Genomic DNA, 19,489 nt, shown 5'->3' with positions numbered 1-19,489 from the left:
GAAATTTTTCAAGATAACTGCACAATGGTAGAATGAGTTTAGTTCATTGACATAGAACCGTAAATTGTCTGTTGAATGCGCCAAAAACATGGATATTAGAATCCACATACTCATACAAATACATATATCGTTTGAATATATGAGTCATAGAAAGAAAATGACTCACCCTTGTACTGAGTCATTCGGAATATATTTCTCAACCGGCCAAACTCATGTTCAACAGCAACCCGGAGACTTGACATGATCCGATTGAACACTGATTGTTCTGGGCCAAGGTTGAGACCTGGGTATGGAGTCAGTAAGACAGCCAAGTTTTGATACCCTTGATCACCGTATAACATCATTTGACAACCATGAAACCCTTTCGCATCTTTTTCCAATGCCTCACTTAGGCTCGACATCCTCAAGATTGCTATGTCGTGGCGAGAGCCAATGTAGGCCTCTGTGAGATCGGCAGTAATACCACTAGCAATAATGGGATGGAGGACGTGAGCTCAGCCGATGAACATTGAAAGGAAGGGAAAGGTTGACTCACTCGGGGGTAACCACGGCCTGGTATTTCAGGCTGTGGACTCGCTTGTGGCCATTGTAAAAAGCCCGCTGGTTATACTTAGGTTGTGCCATGTGCCACACGGTTCCTGAAAGCCCCGTGTCAGAATCGGACCAAGAAAACACAATGAGCTAGCAGGCCAACTGACCGTCTAAAACCCCCACACAATTGTCCATGGGGCAATTCCTCTCTTCCACCAAACTGGCTGCAAAGCCTTCAAGTACGTCGGGAGGTAATCGACGGGGATCCCATTGCAAAAGAGAACCCCAGTTCTCATATATCCACGCTTGGACCCAGCAACAGATCCTACCAATGATTGACAGTTCTCGGCCAAAGATTTGTGACAGATAAAAGTAGCGAGAAGGCGTCGCCAACCAAGCCATGTAGATTGCTAGAGCTGTACGACCATCTTCTCGAGCACAATTCGGCAGGATCACTGTTTGGGGAAAACCACCCCAGTGGTGGATCGCCAAAATCTCGTCCGGATGGAATCGGGTGGTGAGTTGGCTGATTCGAGGATGCCACGTCTCGACATTCACCCGTCGTGCCGACAAGTCGGGGAGTGGATCTCCTCCCAGTTGTTTGATGTAATTCAGGTATTGTAGGACCTTGCGAAGTTCTTCAAACTTGTAGATATGCCACCAGACGAGCATTAGCATTGAATTACGCAAAGCAGGAGAACCGCGGGTAGGAAGCCCATTTGGTTGGAACAGTAACGAATTGGCCTGCATGGCGTCAGGAAACTGAGCTTGGGAGCGGAGGTGTAACAGTCGTATGCTGAGGTTGAAGGCGAAAAGGGATAAGACGGAAGTTGAAGGCGAGTCCAATACATGAATGATCATATGTTCTTGGTCCACAGGCGTACTAAATGTCACTGAAAGGGACATCCCAAAGGTCATGGGTTTAGATGGAACAGTGCAGGACACTCTGTAGTCAATCACTCAAACTCTGCATGAACTTGGACGCTGATTTCGAAGTCTAAAACAACTCTACAATTGGAAAACGACTGAAAAAGAGGTTGATTCTGCGCCTGGACCTTAATTTTTCAAAATCAACTGGTGGTCCGTGCGCCCGGCAGTAAAGTTAAGATCGACTGTGCAATCTGTCGAACTTACACGCCACATCAAATATAAATACATACATATCCCCAATGTATGATGGAATCTATACCAGGAATAAGGACATCAGCAAAAACTGTTGTGGTTTAGCAGCATGATCTGGCCTTGGCATTTGTTGGGATTCCGTCCGCTGAAAGGCTACCTTTGTGTGTTTGATTCCCTCTCTTTTTGGCATTTATTTCTTAACTTTACAAGTCTTTTTTTGCTTTTTGCCATAAAACAAAAACTATCACAATAAGATAGACACACTGGTCTTCTTTGTCTGCATCAGGTCTATTGGTCAATATTGATCTTCACAAAGAAAACCGAGGAAACAAAAGGCAGGAACAAGTCGAACACTGACTTCTTTTGAACCATGCTCTTCAGCCAGAGGCTTCAAACCAATTGGACACCGGGACTTGGAGAACAATCAAAAATTATAAGACTATAGATTGTTTTTTTGGAGTAAGCATCTGTGATGTGGCGTGTAAGTTTGACAGATTGCACAGTCGATCTTAACTTTACTGCCGGGCGCAAGGACCATCACTTGATTTTGAAAAATTCTTGATTTCATCCTTTATGGGATCTACTGTACAAAAAACCTCTAGTTTAGTTTTGTAAGACAAGAGAGTTGTGATAAATTAACAACCGCTTGGAAGATGGTCATTTGTATTGAGGAAGTACAGATTTACCAAGGAGAGCTATGTGATATGTTGATAATGCCCAACATGATATTGTACTGATGTAGCTACTCATTACTCAGTTTTTGGTTCCCAAATGGTAGAGCTTAGCAAGTCTTAGGGCACGTTTGGTACGACTTACAAAATTTTGTACCTTTTATAAGGTACGAACTTTCCGACCCCGGAAAGTCGATTTTGGTTTTAAGTTGACTTCTTGATAAAAGTTAACTTAAAAGTACATAAAAGCCGAATTTCGTTTGGCAGCCAAAATCTGGTTGACCGTTCCATATCTTTTCACTTTTTCTTACTTTCCCTTTTCTTCGTTTCATCTCTAGTTCCAGAACTACCCATTGTTTTACTTTTTTACAAGCGATTTTCTTGTCTAGAGATTTGATCGATTCCTCAAGAATCGATCGAATGTGGATTGATATATTGTATAAGTTGAAAAACCTTTCACAAAAAATCATAAACGTTGTTTGTCTTGCAAATCCAATTATGTTGAACTACTTTTCTTACAAGATGTTTTTTAATGACATTGGATTATATGGTTTCCGTATCGTGACTTTTGGATGTGGTGTTTGAAGATGAGAGTGAATCGAGACTTCTTTTTACGACGACGTTGATCTGAGTTGAAGTGCGGACAGGGGGGTATGGAAGATTGGACTTGTAAATTTTTTAAAAAAAAGAAAAGTGATCGAGATTTTGGGGGTCAATAAGTAGCTTATTGGAAAATAAAGAGCTCTTGAGCTCTTTATTTTAAGTCGCCAAATATGCTACTTATGGGTCCCATAAGTAACTTTGGAAAGTTCGAGAATCTCCGTGCCAAACGGGCTTTTCGAAACTCGACTTATGAAAGTCAAATTTTGACATAAGTAGCTTAAATTAAGTTGTACCAAATGAGCCCTTATACTTGCAATTTTCAAATCCAACCTTCCAACTAAGCCCATAACAACTCAATGTGGTGGAGTTGTCCAAAAAAATTGCCCTATCCCCCTTCATCAGTTGAAGGGCTCCTTCACACCTTCTAAATTATACTCCAAGTGGCTTAGATCTCATTGTCAGAATCTGGTGTGTCTAGAACTTTGTGCTTAAGAAATAAGATCATCAGATTGACTGCAGATCTTATCAAGGTGCAGGGGCTTCTGCCAGGTTAAGAATGCAAAGAGATCCACTGTCACCTGCTTTAAGTTTTATCCTAAATGGCATATCATATATATCATAACAAGAATCCCTCTAGGCTGAGCATGAGGAATCTTTGACACTGCCCCTTGGCTACAAGAATTTTGCCTTCACTGAGAAAAAGGCCTCTTCTTGAAGTGTGGAGGAACATAGCTAGGTAATAAGTGCAAGACATTAAAAGTTGTTTTCTGGATTCACTCTCAAAATCTAACGTGGCTAGAGATTTGGAGTGGCTCAAGAAAACTGTAAAAAGCTTGACTTCTAGCTAGCTCCATATTGTCATCCCTGAGTATATATGTATCTACCCAAAGACTAACTTGTAATATATAACCAATATATCAAAGGCTGTGTACAATCCACAAAGGCAAAGAAAAAAATTCAACATTGATATTAGAAGCCGTTGCTTCATACAACCTCTGGATCTGGCACGCCTACTTTGGACTTCCAGGAACTCTCAATGACATCAGTGTCCTATCTCAAACACCACTCTATGCACTGTATTTTGAAGGTGAAGCACCTGACTCAAGCTTTACAGTATGTAAATGGACATTGGTATGAACATGCTTATTTCTTGGCAGATAGCATTTATCTGAAATGGTCAACTTTAATAAAATCTATCTCCAATCCTCAAGAAGATGCCAATAAGGTCAATTGAATATACATTGCACAACCACAGTCCAATCTCAACTGACATCTTCAAACTTCAACTTAACAAAGTTGTTTGCTCAGATACAAGAAGCATTTCAAAAGTATGTGGAGCAAGCTTTTGGTTTTCTACAAGGGTGTTGGCACATTATTCAAGGGCCTATACAAGGATGGTGCAAGTCTGACTTGTTTGATATCATGATAGTGTGCATTATACTGCACAACATGATAATTGAAGATGAGTGGGATGAGAATCAGTGGGAAATCTGGAATCTTTTCCATGAGGACTACAAAGCTTGACCTCAGGGAACACCAGTATTTGCAAACTCTCACAATGAATATCTTCATGGGAACGTTCATTGCCGCCAGACCAAATCAACCAAATTGATTTTGATTTTGTATCCACATCCAACTTCAAAAATGTTGTCATCCAATCTACTTCAACTATTGGTGAATCTTACCTCTCAAGATACCCAATCAAACAATGAAGGATTTGAAGATGATCAAGCTGAAGAAGAAGACAATGGAAAAGAAGAAATCTCATTACACTACACCAAATGACATCTTTACCCAGGGGTATAGAAAAGTAGTGCAGGCATAGAAAACTATGGGTGAAGTACTTTTCTATACCCATAGAGATCGTGTCCTCTCTGCCTAGACATACCATTCTGCTCTATACCCACAGATGAAAATATCCACATGACCACAGGGACTGAATATAAATTTAGACTCAAAGCCCTTCTTGAGCCTTGTCCAATGGGAAAGCATGGTCCATCAGTCATATTGTACACCCACTTTGGCAACCGGTGTGTGACCTATGCAACCGACTGTGCACCACCAAAAAAGCGCAGTGATTTTCGGTCGCATATGTCACCCAAAAATCTCGTTTGGTAAACAAACATGCAACAAAAGAGATACACGGATCTCTGCACATATGTGCAAAGATTGTGCGCATTCTTGAAAACAACTAAAAGTCAAATATTTTCAAATTAATGCGACTGCGACTTTTCATTGTTCTCTCTTCTCAAGCCATCACCACCAGTTATTTCGGACCTCACCATTTTTTTTCTTTGTTTTCTACAAGCCCTGTTGTCTTCAATTGCAAACCATTCAAATCATCACCACCTCAACCTTTTTCTATACTTAAACTTTTCAATCTCATTGTGGTGTTGATTCAGACTCAAATCTGACTTCCTCAAAAGACATCATTTCCACCAATTCAACTTTGCTGCCAACAGTGAAGAGCTTGGTCATTGACCATGTTATCATCAATCAAATTGCTTAAAAAATAATTGCAGAAGTTGAACAGGTAGATGATATTGAGAGCAATGAGAGCGATTAAGTTTTTTTTTTGGTTTTTGAACTCAATCAACAAATGACCTTGTTGTTCCAAATGGTAAAAGACACCATTGTGATTCATTATCACCATGGTGATTTTGCTTTTTATTTGGTTACCAAACCTTTCTAACAAGCACACTGTTGTGTGGTGTTACATATACATACACGGTGAGAAATTTTCTCACCGTGATGTAAAAGTTGCATTAAATTATTAATGCAACTTTTTTTGCCAAAGTGGGTGGTACATATGTAAAAAGTGTCTGGCAATCTGTGTAAGATTGTGCATACATACTCACATACATTGCTGAACATGGTTGAGGATCTCTTTTATCACCATAGAATTGTATTTTAGGATAAAAATATCAAAAAACAGAAAATTGAGATTCTGCGCACTGTAGCACTGCCTTTGGGTCCCAATACATACAGCTGAGTCAGGGCAAAGATAATACTCAATTTCTCAATCTGAAATATCTTACATAGGTTTATCAAAAGCATTTTTTATTGGTATAGAAAAGTACCCTACCAATAGTTTTCTATGCCCACACTACTTTTCTATACCCCTGGGTAAAGATGTCATTTGTTGTAGTGTTAAAAAAATTAGATTTAGATTATATCTTTTCACTTACAACTCTCCTCATTAGAAACTTTCAATTCGAATTCCAATATGTTTACGCAAGTTATGAAGGTTATGGTAATGCAGAAGTGGACAATGTGGAGTTCTGGTTAATTTAGAAGTGACTGAAAGTATCCATCAATCGTTTCCCTTCTTGCCTTGTGTTATATGAACTTCAGGCCTGATCAATTTAATCAATCAAATTGACTTCAAATCAGATTGATTGTTTTTAAATGTTTTAGTTAGTGGAAACCATTTCATATTCCACTTGATTGTCTTGATATTAATAATGGTATCTGTTGGTTCAGTTTGCTTTGACTCAATCAATTTAGTTCTATATCTGATTCTCTGATAAGCTTCATAGCTGTTTGCTCATACTCTTTTCATTTCCTATGTCATGTTCAAAAAGAATCAGGAATAAATATAAATTTTCTCTATCAACATTTGCTTGTCCAAAGCTGGTCAACAGAGTTAGTGAGCTCAAAAAAGAATACCAATGCCATGAGTATATCTTCAGGATGAGAACACAGGGAAATGAATCTTACCTGGCCTTGTATTGAGCTAGCACATCATGCTGTTTCATCAAGTAATACTTGCAATGGTCTGCTTCCATGCCTTTAGGATCCTTTGACATAATCTTTACCTAGGAAATCCGGGCAGGGCCGCTGCCTTATACTTGGTTGCACAAGCCAGTGCTCAATTAGACTTGTTGATGTTGTCTATTTGAGCATTGGAGGATGAATGATCATCATCACAAGTTTTCAGGCCATCTTTGCAGCTTTTGTGCCCATTGGACAAGTTGAATGAGAGGTCATAGAGTATGCATCCTTGCTGTTCTTGTCTTGGTCCAGTTCAATGACCAATGCAGCACTAGAAGGTGGGTTGGAAGACAGTGCATGTTTTTGAGGGTTTTTCTTTGCTGATGCAATCTTTCCTTTGTGGTCTATGGGTAAGTCCTTCCATTTGCCACAGTTTCTAAGAATCACCCAGCAATGATCAAATGCAAATTCATCACCAGTATCTGCCTGATACAGATCTTTGGAAAATTGAAGCTGATCAATCCAAATTGATGAGTTTATGTATAGTTCAGGCTCACAGAGTAATGTAACATACAATATCTCCAGCAACCTGGCCACTTTGAGCTCAACATTTGGCCTGGGCAAAGTTGAGTGCAAACTTGGTGATTGCTGGAGATATTTTTTCACATGAGGGTTTGAGAGAGCTCGCAGTGCATACAGAGTCATGCAATAGTTTCTCCTTGAACTTGATGTAATTTTCGTGGATTAAGTTCCAGTAAGATTCACAATTCTGCTGAATACCAATAACCGGATCCATGCTGATCTCTCCCCAAGAAATGCATGGTTGGTGATCCTCTGGAATGGTTCAGTTTTTTCCTCAGTTACCACAAGATTTGTTCTTGTCAGTTCCATCTATTTGATTTCCATTGTTAGGTCCTTGATTAGTTTCTGTTTTGATGTTGTTGATGGGAGTTTGATTGTTGAGAGGATCTGAATCTGAAGGAATTGACAGAGCTATGAGGGCTGGATCCATGGTGTTGAGTGTTGCATATCTGTCAGCCCTGAGCCCTGTGTACAGGACCACGGACTAACAAACACACATGTAAATATATGTAATACATATGTAAATATATGTAATACATATGTAAATATATGTAATACATATGTAAATATATGAAACTTGTCTAAAACAATAAGAATTACAACTCATGGCTCAGTTTCAAGAGTCAATTAAGTAAAAAGACTTACTATGACTTAACCAGTAATAGTATACCTAACCCAAACCCAACCCAAACCTAACTCAAAGAAAAGCAAACCTAAGTGCCAACCACAAGTTGATGCCTAGGTCTAGCATATATAAACCCCTCTTCTTCCCACTTTGGAAGAAGAACCAACTTATTGTCATACCGCAACTCCTCATCGCATCTTACTTGATTCTTCACCAAGAATACTGAGTATAGTGATATTGTTGTACCCTTGATTATCATAGTTCTATTTTCATTCAGGTTATTGTAAAACCTCAAGTGGTGTTCTGAGCTTGTGGGATTAATAGATAACAGAACAAGCTTGGAATTTGCAAAGGGTTCCTCTTTATAAGAGTCTAAAGTACCCCGCGGCACCTCTGAATCCTCAGAGTCTAAAGTACTGCAGGCTCCAGAGTTGTAAGATCAACCAGAGCTCAGAGTAAGATCCTTAGAGGGATTACTCTGCCATCCCACTGGCAATATGCCCTCTCCTGAGAGGTCAACTAACTGCAGTCTTCACTTGGGTGTACCCGTGAAGACTTCATTCAAGACCTCACACACTTCCTTTTTAGTGAAGAGTCAGCCAGAAAGTAGCTGACCCCTCACACTATCCCAGAATGAGTCTTGAAGGAGAGACACAGAAGATCTTTTCCAGATTGGAGTGGGCTTCACGTGACTATGGGAAAGGGCAAGTAGCCATGTTTTGGGGCTTGCCAATATCCAGTCAAATTTGGCAACAGAAGCTCAAAATTTAGCAATGGCCCTAGAAAAGTTTGGCTATAGGGGCTGCCACTGCAGTATATATCAGGAACCCTATGGCTAAGGCCCCGTGGGCCCTTTTGGTTGCAATTGATTTTGGTGTACTACAGTAAAAGTGTACCACAGGAAATGAGGAAATAATGCAGGAAAGGTTCCAACTCACAATTTAATCGGAGTACAAAAATAAACGGTGGTTTTTAAGAATCATTGTTTGGCAACTCACAACCAAAGTCAAATTACAGCGCTTGTGACAACTAACAATTTTTTATTCAACTCAAAATTTAAAATTCTCATTATTGATTCTTCATCAATCAGGTTCATCAAATCTCTTGTTTACTCAGTCAATTTATCTATCTCGGCTTTCATTAAAACAGGTCATTAGATCATCAAAAGTTTCATGTAATTACATTTTATTTCTACTTTATCATTCTTGAATCGAGCTCGATCCAAAAGATCATCTTTGTCATGACACACAATGTTGTCATGTTTCTCATCAATCTTGTTATCCTCATCTTTCTCATTATTCTCATTAGTCGCATCATTCAAATTTCACTTCCAGAGTGATGATATCAACAGATGATGATTTTGATAACTTGAAATTAACAAACAATGATTTGAAGACACAATGATATTGTTGAAGCAATGATATCAAAAAGTGATGATTTTGATGATTGACCAGGTGGAGTGATTGATGAAGTAATGAGATCAATGAGGCAATGATGCCTATAAAAGGATTTCCTGGATTGTAATCACAAGCATGGGAAGAGGTTGAAATTGGACAAGTCCCCTTCTCAAGTACGGAAATAATTGGAGGTAATCAGAATTAATCGCCAAAAGGAGTTTGTAAGATGACCACATCATTGGGCAATTATTGTCCAAATAATGTGGTACGTTAATCTCTCAATTTGGGCTACCAAACGTCCAAATTTAATTTGCAATTATTTTACTGTGATGCTCCAAATACCACAGTAAAATACTCGCAACCAAACGGGGCCTAAGTTTGGGTTTCAAGTCAAGAAATTGACGGTATTTTACAGTCCAACAAGTTGTCTGATGTTGCAAAATATACTGTAAATTTAAAAAAATTGGGACACCTTTTTAGGTGTGCCAAATTCTGTTGACTGTATATTTGCAGAAAAAAAAAACGTAAAATTTAAAAAACTTGTCCGTTTTTCAAAAAGTTTCACCAAACTTTTTTGACCTGAAACCCCCTGATAACCCCAATTTGGGGGCTGCCACTGTGGATGCCCCAAGTATGTGTTTGGGTGTAATGGCTGTGGATTAAGATACCCCAAAGCTACATACATCACGGTTTATGGCACACAGCTGTGAATGCTCAGAGTCCTCATCCATTGTATGGCACTGGACAAAACCATTGTAATCAACCATCATCTCACCCTCCTAAATACAACCAACATCACACCAAGGTCTCTATTCCTCTATATTGATTCAATGGAATAAAATAAATAGAACTCAACACTAATGAGAGAGTTTATGCTCTTGTCCCACTTTATGTTCCCTTGCTACTTTATTTTTTGTGATTTCATGACTTGAAAACATCAAAACAAACATTGACAAGTGCAATTCCTTATCAACACAGTTTTTAGCCTTGCTCTGTAAAGAGTCTCATCAACTGTGAGAAGAATTTCAACCTCACAAATAACTCTTGCTTCGGTGTGAGGTACAACACTGATATGGAATATCATACTTGAGACACCTTGAGATGATTTTCATTGTATTGGAGCCAACCATGCATACCTCCTTTTCTAGCTACTTATGAGTCCTGGAGCATATTGATTAGGCATATACATGAGCTTGACGACCTAGCGGAGAAAGGATGTGGTGAATAGGCCATGAACAAAGAGAGGAGTGATGAGGTGTGATAATCACAAGTTGAGCCCCCATGATCAATCACTTTCTGAAACAAAGCATGAACAAAGCAAACAAATTACCATCGCTTTTTTGTTCTCAGGTTCGGTCATAAATTCCATGTCCTAGCTTATCTTAATCGCATAAATTCAAAACTTGGAATATAAATCATCCAATTGACCAAATGCTACCTAATGTCAAGAGGATTGATAAAACAGTCTATAGACCTTTGTTGAATTCAACTGTAGTATAAGGTGATCCTGTATGCGGGTTGACCAACCCTTTAAATTCTTGCTCTAGGCGTGAAACTGAGATTGTTGCCCGTTGAGGAAAAGCAGCTATGGCAGGCGGGAGGAAAAGAAAGAGTGAACCACCGACCAAGCCTAGAGACAGGTAAAAGGTAATTAGACCTGGGTGCTTCAATGAAACACAAGGATGTTATAGAGATGTGATAAAGGATAGGTGACCTCACCAAGATTAGTAATCAATTCTAGAGCTTTGCCTCGTGGACCTCCAAACGTCCCACGTTTTTGGAGAGCAGCAATCACAAGTGGCGGAATGATAAGAGTAGGACTGAGAACCGCATATAAGAGTGAGGCTTGCGATCTTATGTCTTCGCCAAAAAGATTTACCCAAGCCATATGATACTCACATGTTAGTCAGAACTCGTGAAGCAGCTGTTTGACTGACAGCATGTAGTCCTGCTGTTTTTGATTTTCCTAATGATTGTGGAGACTCTATATCTGGAGGAAAAACATCGATCCCATCTTGAATCTCTTTCCAACGCATCAAACCCACGTTTACACAACCAGCCGAAGCTACAGCCACAAAAGGCACAAATCGACCAATCATGCTTCCAGTAGCTGCCCTCCTAGCTAATCGACTTAGACCAACAGCAAGTCCAACTGAGGTTGCTGTAGCAGCAACATAAGCTGTCCCCAGCTCACGCGAACTTAGGCTAGTTGACTTGTTCGCATTGGCATAGTTGAGGCATACATTCAAGGTCTGATTTGCCCATTGCCAGCCTATTATCGAAACGAGTGACGGGTTTGGAAGAAGGAGTCCAGTGGCTATGACGAGGTTAGTGGGCACAAAGGCTGAAAGTCGAAAGGGTAATGGAATTGGCTCATGGGTATCCGGATGAAGTGAGGATTCGACGACTGTGAAAATCAGAATTCATTTTAGCTTTAACGTCACGTCTCTTGAAGCTCGCAGGAAACGGTTTGGGCTTCTGACGTTGCTTGGCCTCCCAAATTTGTTCTTGGGTTGTCACCGATTCATCTAGGTCTGACCGATTTCCTGAAGCGTAATCTTTCAATAAATTTTGAGCCCGTCTAAGATCATTTTCAGAACGAAGTAAAGTGAGAGGTGAAGTGATAGTGATAAAATGTCGAAGTCGACCGTCTGTGAATCTCGAAAAGTTCCACGTAAAAAAATCGCACAGCGTTCGCGAATCACATGGGATTTTTGAAGATGGTCAGCAAAGTTGGCGGCGTACATAGCAGGTACGCGTTAGCCAAAGCGCCGGACGAACGCACAATACGTGTTCAAATTAAACCGAGACCTAGCTGATATATGAAGAGGGAACTATGAGTCAGTCTCGGTGGAGCAAATATGAGGAATGCGGTCGACTGAACTAATATCAATAGGTGGTAAAAGCCCTTGTTGCTCATGCTTTGAGGTATCGGCCATGGTTTTCAGGTGACTCGTCTCTTTCCCTCGCTTCTCGTGGCTTCAGGAATCGGGATGGCCGCAACAACAGATTCTTTTTTCAAATTCACGTGATCAGGCACTCAGAGCATCCGCACTCGTGCGGTAAGTCGGGTGCGGGAGCGTACACCACGGGGGGACTTTGAGGCAGAATGCTGCCCTACAATGGTCGAGTCGGGCTCTGGCCCACAACTCGCCCGCAGCTCACCTTCCGGTGGCTAGCTGGGCGCCCTGGGGCGGCCGGTTTGCCTCGACTTCACAAGGTGACTATGTGGTCCAAGGGCGGAGCCCGGGCCCGCCCTTCGTCCGCCGACAGCTCGCCTGCATCAAAGCCGCCCCCTGTGTGTATTTATCAGCACCCATTCTGCTGACTTTCTTGATGAGAGTCCTCTTTAGGAAATTCTTGTTGAGCACACGTTCGTGTTGTCTCCAGACATTGAATAATCAAGCAAGGATGGCTTGCACCCCCTGGGTTCCAGGATTCCGTGCACCGTTTTTATACTTTTAGTTATCTGTTCTGATGTTGACACACATATAGGTGAAATAGATAAAAGAAAACAAAACACAATCATATATAATGATTGGTATCATAAACATATAAAGAGAAATAGTGATAGGGACTTACTCTCTTTTCCTCTTGTAATATAACGGATGAGGAAATGAGAGAAAGGGAAAGAGAGCTTTCAAGAGAGACTAGCTATATGAGTCGGAAGGAATTAGGACATGAAGTGAATATCATTTGATTTTCTAGGTGCATTATGTAAGATTTAATGTGCCAATGATCAATAAGATTTTCTTCCAGGTGTGTTGTTTTAATCTTGACGTGTTTTAAATCAATGTGTTGAAGTAATTGAAAAGAGAACTTTCACAGGTAATTGAAAGACCTTAATTCTTCTGAAACTTAAGTCAAAGAGATAAACTGGGAGTATCTCAACACAAAATCTACGCCTCTCGTTGGAGTGTGAGTCCATACCCACAACAATGCACTGTTACCCAATTACACATAGATATTACTCTTCAAAACCAAGCTGACTCCTCTCATGTCTTTCCAATATAAGATGTAGAGACAAGTGCTTTGATAACTTTGCAATGACTTCTTTGGATATTGTATGTTGGGGTCTATAGATTCTTAACCTTGTACTCATACCATGTTGTGGGGACAAGGACTGTCTATGTTGTCATCTATGAAATGCACTTCCATTGGATGATCACTTGAATTGATATCTCACAAAATAGATTAAACATAAGACCATTGCTTATTTCACAGCAAAACACAAATCAGGTATTGATTACTATCAGATCAAATGAAACTCAGCGCACTCTGAGGGTGTGTTCACTTAAGCAATTTCCCATGAGAAAACACATTGGTAGTTGGAACTTGTTTTAACTTACAGGAATTGAGGCTAGTGAAGTGGCTCTGAAAGACAATCCAAATTTGTGGAAACTTGTCCCCAAAAAATCTTTCAGAGAAGATCTTACTAAACACATGGTTTTTAACACAGGAGTAGCTCACGCAGCTCTTTACCACTTTATCAAAAACCTTTTGATGTTGTAAAAAGATCTTTCTCTTTTCCTTCACTGATTTGTATTTTATTCATCACATCCACTTTGTTATCACGGTTTTGAATATCTGCTATCTCTTTTTATAATACAAATTTGTGTGTAAGATACAACTTTTTTGTACCCACCATCCCTCCCATTTTCTATTAGGGTGCGTTCACTTAAGCAATTTCTGGGCAGAAATTGAATTCTGCAAAATTTAAAGTGCTGGTTTGGTATAGTAAGTTTCATTTTTGCATTTTAAAATTTACAGAGTCAGAATGTCCGTAAGTGAACATGCCCTTAGGGATATGATTGAAGTTGTAGTGACCTCTCCATTGGGCTTTTGGTTGTTGCAGTTTGAGTCAGACCCTCCAGGGCCGTCATGCGTAATTTAGCAGTTGTGAACAAACTCTCAAGTCTCTCAGAAAGACCACCGTGCCAATAAAATTCCTCTGCAAAATACAAAGTGTCCATTTGTTGGTGCATGTTTCATGTTTGCATTGAAAACTTTTGCAGAATGTGATTTCTGGTCAGAAATTTCTTAAGTGGAGGCGCCCTGAGTGAGGATAATGAAATTATCTCCTATTCCTTTTAAAATACAAGACTTCAACATCACATAAAAATTCAGATACAAAAGCCAACTCAAAATCTCTCAGCAAATACAACTGGCCAGCCACAAATGAGAGTATTAGGATTGTTATTAAAAATATATTAAACAACAAGGCACAGCGGACTTGTCACCTATAGACGCAAAACCCAATGTCAGTTCAATCCAAAAATAAATAGAGAAATGATCAGGAGGTTCAAGAAACAAATACCATGATCAAATTTAGTTGGATTCTACAAACCTTGCAGGGTAGGAAAGTACAGGGAGCACCAGGAAGACCGTTGTTTGAAGGACCTTCACCTGAAAGCAATCATCAACTCAGAAAGATTGACATAATTGATCATCAAGAAAGGTAAAAAGGGAATTGTATCAGAAAAGATCACATACCTAGGTCGATTTCAACAACATTGGGTGAAATTGGCCTCAAGGTTCCCGTGACTGGATTGGGGAACACAGGCAACGCCGCCACGATACGATACTTGGTAAAGTATTGAGGATACTAGGTATAGTATCTGTTCCAGGATACCACCTCAGGCAGAATCCAGTACAGTACCGCCCATTCGGATACGATACCGGATACGGTTGTACCGTTTATCAGGGTACTATGGGCGGCAAGGTTGAGTATAGTACCCTCGATACCGGGTACGATACCGATACGTATCGTGGTATTGGAGTAACGCTAGATACTGTACGATACTGGTAAAGTATTGGGTATCTTTGTTAAAATAACCGAGCCACAAACATTCACTCCGCATAACGAGGCAAGAGAAGAGTAATAAGAAGTAAAGAAAAGATGAGGAAACAAATATGGCTCTCAGAGCCGATTTCGTAAACAACTTGTGTTTGACAAGATAAGAAAAAAAACAAAAATTTCAAAAAGAAAAGAACAAAGGAGAAAAGTAAATCAAGCAAAATTACTAATACTATCACCCCCTCCTCTTTCGGTGTGACTTATCCAAGGCACTAGAGTGGGCCATACACAATTGACACTCCTCAAAGTCCAAACCTTGAATCGCAATGCCCTCCTTAGACCAGATGCGAGCCCCAACTGACCGCTCCACCGTTGATGGTTTCAAAGCCCCTCGATCACGGCTGCAGACATCTGCAGCTGCGGAGAACGTCCTCTCCACAGCACATGAAGATCCACAGACTGCCAGATAGTCTTTTGCAAGGGATGATAAAACTGGATACCTTGAAGCATTGACCTGGGCGATAGGAAATCGAAATACCATCGGTACTTAATGTGAGAAGAAATGATGATAAATAATAATCATCAGTATATTGTTACCTTCCACCATTCTAAAGCAAGATGTGGATCCTTCTCTACAGCTTTAGATGGCTCATCAACACGCTTGAAATAGTTGCTGAGCTCATTTTCAGTGCGTGTCTGCACTTTCTTTCTATGTGCCCTAAATCCATCTTCATCTTCATCTTCCTCATTAGACTCACCACTGTGCCCTTCATTATTCTTGCCCGAGTTCAGTTTACTTCGTCTAATTTCAAAAGCTGTTTCTATTAAAGCTTGAGCTGATATGAATTCGTCTGAGTTTTCGCCAAAAGCAAACTGAAAGTAGTCAGCTTGCCAGGAGGGATGTAAAACAGTGGCTAGGACTAGGACATTGGATTGAAGGGCTTCAGCTAGATATGCCTTGACTCTAGCATGCATGGCGTGATACATCGGGAATAGAGGGTCGGCTCGGGATTTGCACGCGTCGATCTTAGCTTGAAGAGACTTCTTCAACTTGACGTATTCCCAAATAACCAGTGAACCAGTCGGAGCATCGGCTTCGAAAACCTTGGTTAAAGATTCAAAATTCTTAAGCGAGGAAAGGATCAGTCAGTGTCAGCGTAAGGAGATGATTCAAATGAAAAAACTCACTCGGAGTATCTTAATAAGTTGACCAACTTGCTTCCATTGGTCTGGCGAAACGTGAGCTTTGTTGAATATGCCACGGGGTTGAGCGGTCTCAGGATCACTTGGTCCTACTTTGGGTCTTCGATTCTTTCATTTGGTCTTTGTGACCTCCTTCTGATCATCTTTGAGCATCCTATCGATAACCTGCAATTTATTATGCAGATCAAAATAATAAATTAGAACATAATGTAGATGAAATTATAAATTTAGGACATAAAAAACTTACTTCTTGAGCATTGAATAGCCTTTCCCAACATTGGAGTTTGATGTTCCATTGAATTCCATAACCTGGAATAGGTCGAGGAAACTTGACACCCATACTATTGCAAGTTGCATCAAAGACAGCCAACATCCTAGAAGATCCTCCAATTTTTCGAGCTATTTCATCCAGCTGAAGAGATAACTGATCAGTGATTAGAAAAGAAACGAATTAGATTGATTAAAACATATGACACTTACCTGAAGTGTCAATAGATAAACAGCATTCGATTCATTGCGATTGGTGGCAGGCTGATCTGGGGGAAGGTCAAACGGACCATCTAAAACATTATACCATTGTTCACCAACCTCTTTTGCAGCTATATCAGTGAGTTCCACCTCATCATCCGATTCCGCATCAATTACATCATTTTGTTTTTCATTTTCATTTTCAGGTACAGGTTCTTCATCCTCTTCTAAAATCTAAGGGATAGCGTGTTTGTCCAAAGGGAAGTCACCAAGGATGGTTGACTTGACAAGAGGAGGCGGCGGGGCTTTGATTCCTAACGCTTGAAGTCCTCCGTTCACAATTAAGGTGATTTTATGCCCTGCGCATCTTACTCAATCACATCTCTCGTCAAAATCAAAGCGTTCGTAGTTGTCTTCGGCAATTTTTGAAAGTCGCGCTTGCATAACACGAGCGCAGGTATCATTATTACTGCCAGAATCGTGAGTCTGGGAAATCATGTGTGATTGGAAATTGTGTATATGTCAGCCTTTGTTACAAAGTACAGAAAGAAATGAACAATTTGAACAGATGAAAAGGAATGTTACTTATCTTGGGGTACAAGTTGTGTTTAGCAAGCACATTAATCAATGGCTCTGCTAACCACTCGCCTTTGTGGTGCCAGGCTATCATCTTCATCGAAAGATTTCTAGTCACATATTTCCACTGATCATTGATGTAGGTTACCAACGCCAATATAAAACCATACTTGTTTCTGGGTGAAGTCCATGCATCAAGAATGAGGCCGAATTTGGAGTTATTGGCCTATTGAGAACAAAAAAAAATAAACAAAAAACTCGATAATCATTATATGAAAACACTAAACGTACTTATAATTCGGATATCACAGAAGAGCGCATCCCAAGATATGCCTTGTGAGCAAAAGAAGCTAACCAAGTCCGTCCAAAGAGCTGAGCAGTTGGATTTGTGTATCAAAAGCAGGCCCAAAGAGCCTCATCTTCAATCCTCGCCCAGGGCTGTGCTGTTCTCACAGCCCACAAACCTACCATTTGGTTCAAGATCGTGTTCGAGAAGCAAGACCCACCTTTTTGAACATATAGATCGATGGAAGTCTGGACGTTGGAAGTGGTTTGTTGTTGTTGACGTTTCTGTTTGCGTTCCTCAGCAACCGTCGGGGGCAGTTTACAGCCAGCTGCAAGGGCCAAATGCCTCTTCTTGCAGCCTGGCTGTCCGGATTTGCCGGGTTGTTTCGAACCGTCCCTATGGGCCAACATGTTCGTAGGCGAGCTTCCACCTCCACGAACATGTTCGCCACACCATTTGCAGTTGTACAAATTCCAAGTGCCGTCGTTGGGCTACATGTCAGCCCTGGGTACATATACATGTACCCAAAACTAACTTATAATATTAGACTTTTACTTATAAGCCTAATTACATGTACATACATCTTATAAAACACATGTAACATTTAATAAAACATATACAAACATCAATTACATATGTATATACACTTAAAAACATATGTAACATGTAATAAAATACCAATTACACCTCATAACTCAGTGTCAAGAGTTAAAATGCTTATACTACATAAATTACATAACACGTATATGTAATTATGTTATATTAATAATAATAATAATTAATAGTAATTATTAAACCCTAAACCACAGTGATGATACAATCAAATATCACTACAAGTAGGTTTGGAGAGGAGGATATATACACCAGGGGGTAAAAGTCCTCGGCCTCGGATCGTTATGGAAACGTGTCCAGGAATTTCGATCCAAAGACGCTTGTCAACCGATTCCAGTCACGAAATTTCAGAGAACAGTGACTGGAACTTGCCTGACACAGGTTGAACCACGTGTGACAAACACACGTTGTTTGACCGGTCCCCACCGCCGTTGCAGGAACGATCCATATGTCAAAACGAGATCACCATCGTGACTGAGACGGTGTTTTCCGTTGCAGCCGAAGTGCGTTCTCGTCACAAGACAAAGTGAAACGAGATCGATGACGTTCCGCTACTGCGTGAGTGGTGGATGTGTGCAGTCGTCCAGACAGCTCTCGAACGCGGGTGCAATGAGACCGGAGAAAGCTGTGTTCAATCATAACGCTTCTTTATGAACCGTTATGATTGAAAACAGCCTTCTCCGAACTCGTAAAAACATGATTGTCAACATGACCAAAAGACACAAAACCATGCTTCATCGAAACCATGATGTTTCATCATAAATTCGATGAAGCATTACAGTAATGAAGTACGTAATCCTGCGACTCCCTGGCTTATGAGCGGATGGCTTGTTTTACACAGCCTTTGACCCAACTGAAAGGGTACCCTGATTGCATATAAAAAGAGGTGGTTTTGCTTCCAAGAAAGAAACATTTCTCCACCAATAGCATAAGAATATCATTTCACAGACTAACACCAAAAAAACCCAAATACTTCAGTTTGTTCTCTAGAATTTCTACTCGAGTTCCATAAGCCCCACAAAAACACCTTTTTTACCTTGACTACACCACATCTTGATTCCCTGCTGCGGTTTTATTGCATATATCAAATTTATACAATAAAAATTCAACGATATAACTCAAAAAAACACAAAAAAACAATACTTCATTTTTTTTTCTAGAATTTCTACTTTTGTTTCCAAAAACACCTTTTTGTACTTGTCTACACCACATCCTTATTCACTGCTTTATTGCATATATTGCAAAAAAAAACAATACATCAGTTTTCCCTCTAGAATTTCTACTTTTGTTCCATAAGCCCTG

General features: G+C 40.2%; 2 protein-coding genes across 2 annotated transcripts; both read right to left on the bottom strand.

The window, feature by feature from the left end:
* Window positions 1–6,863: 6,863 nt before the first annotated feature.
* Window positions 6,864–7,437, bottom strand: MELLADRAFT_114109 (uncharacterized protein; the record flags this gene model as incomplete). The annotated part of the gene is made up of 2 exons (XM_007418913.1): window positions 6,864–7,154; window positions 7,339–7,437. The coding sequence occupies 2 exons, from the start codon at window positions 7,435–7,437 to the stop codon at window positions 6,864–6,866; spliced, it is 390 nt and encodes a 129-aa protein (XP_007418975.1).
* A 2,883-nt stretch (window positions 7,438–10,320) lies between these two features.
* On the bottom strand, window positions 10,321–12,236 carry MELLADRAFT_46189 (uncharacterized protein; the record flags this gene model as incomplete). The annotated part of the gene is made up of 6 exons (XM_007418912.1): window positions 10,321–10,875; window positions 10,965–11,065; window positions 11,145–11,652; window positions 11,729–11,896; window positions 12,031–12,060; window positions 12,130–12,236. The coding sequence occupies 6 exons, from the start codon at window positions 12,182–12,184 to the stop codon at window positions 10,712–10,714; spliced, it is 1,026 nt and encodes a 341-aa protein (XP_007418974.1).
* Window positions 12,237–19,489: the final 7,253 nt, after the last annotated feature.

This window comes from Melampsora larici-populina (assembly GCF_000204055.1).
Source record: "Melampsora larici-populina 98AG31 unplaced genomic scaffold MELLAscaffold_112, whole genome shotgun sequence".
Taxonomy (NCBI): Eukaryota; Fungi; Basidiomycota; class Pucciniomycetes; order Pucciniales; family Melampsoraceae; genus Melampsora; species Melampsora laricis-populina.
Note: the sequence above shows the minus strand (reverse complement) of the source record. Positions and strands in the feature narration are given on the sequence as shown.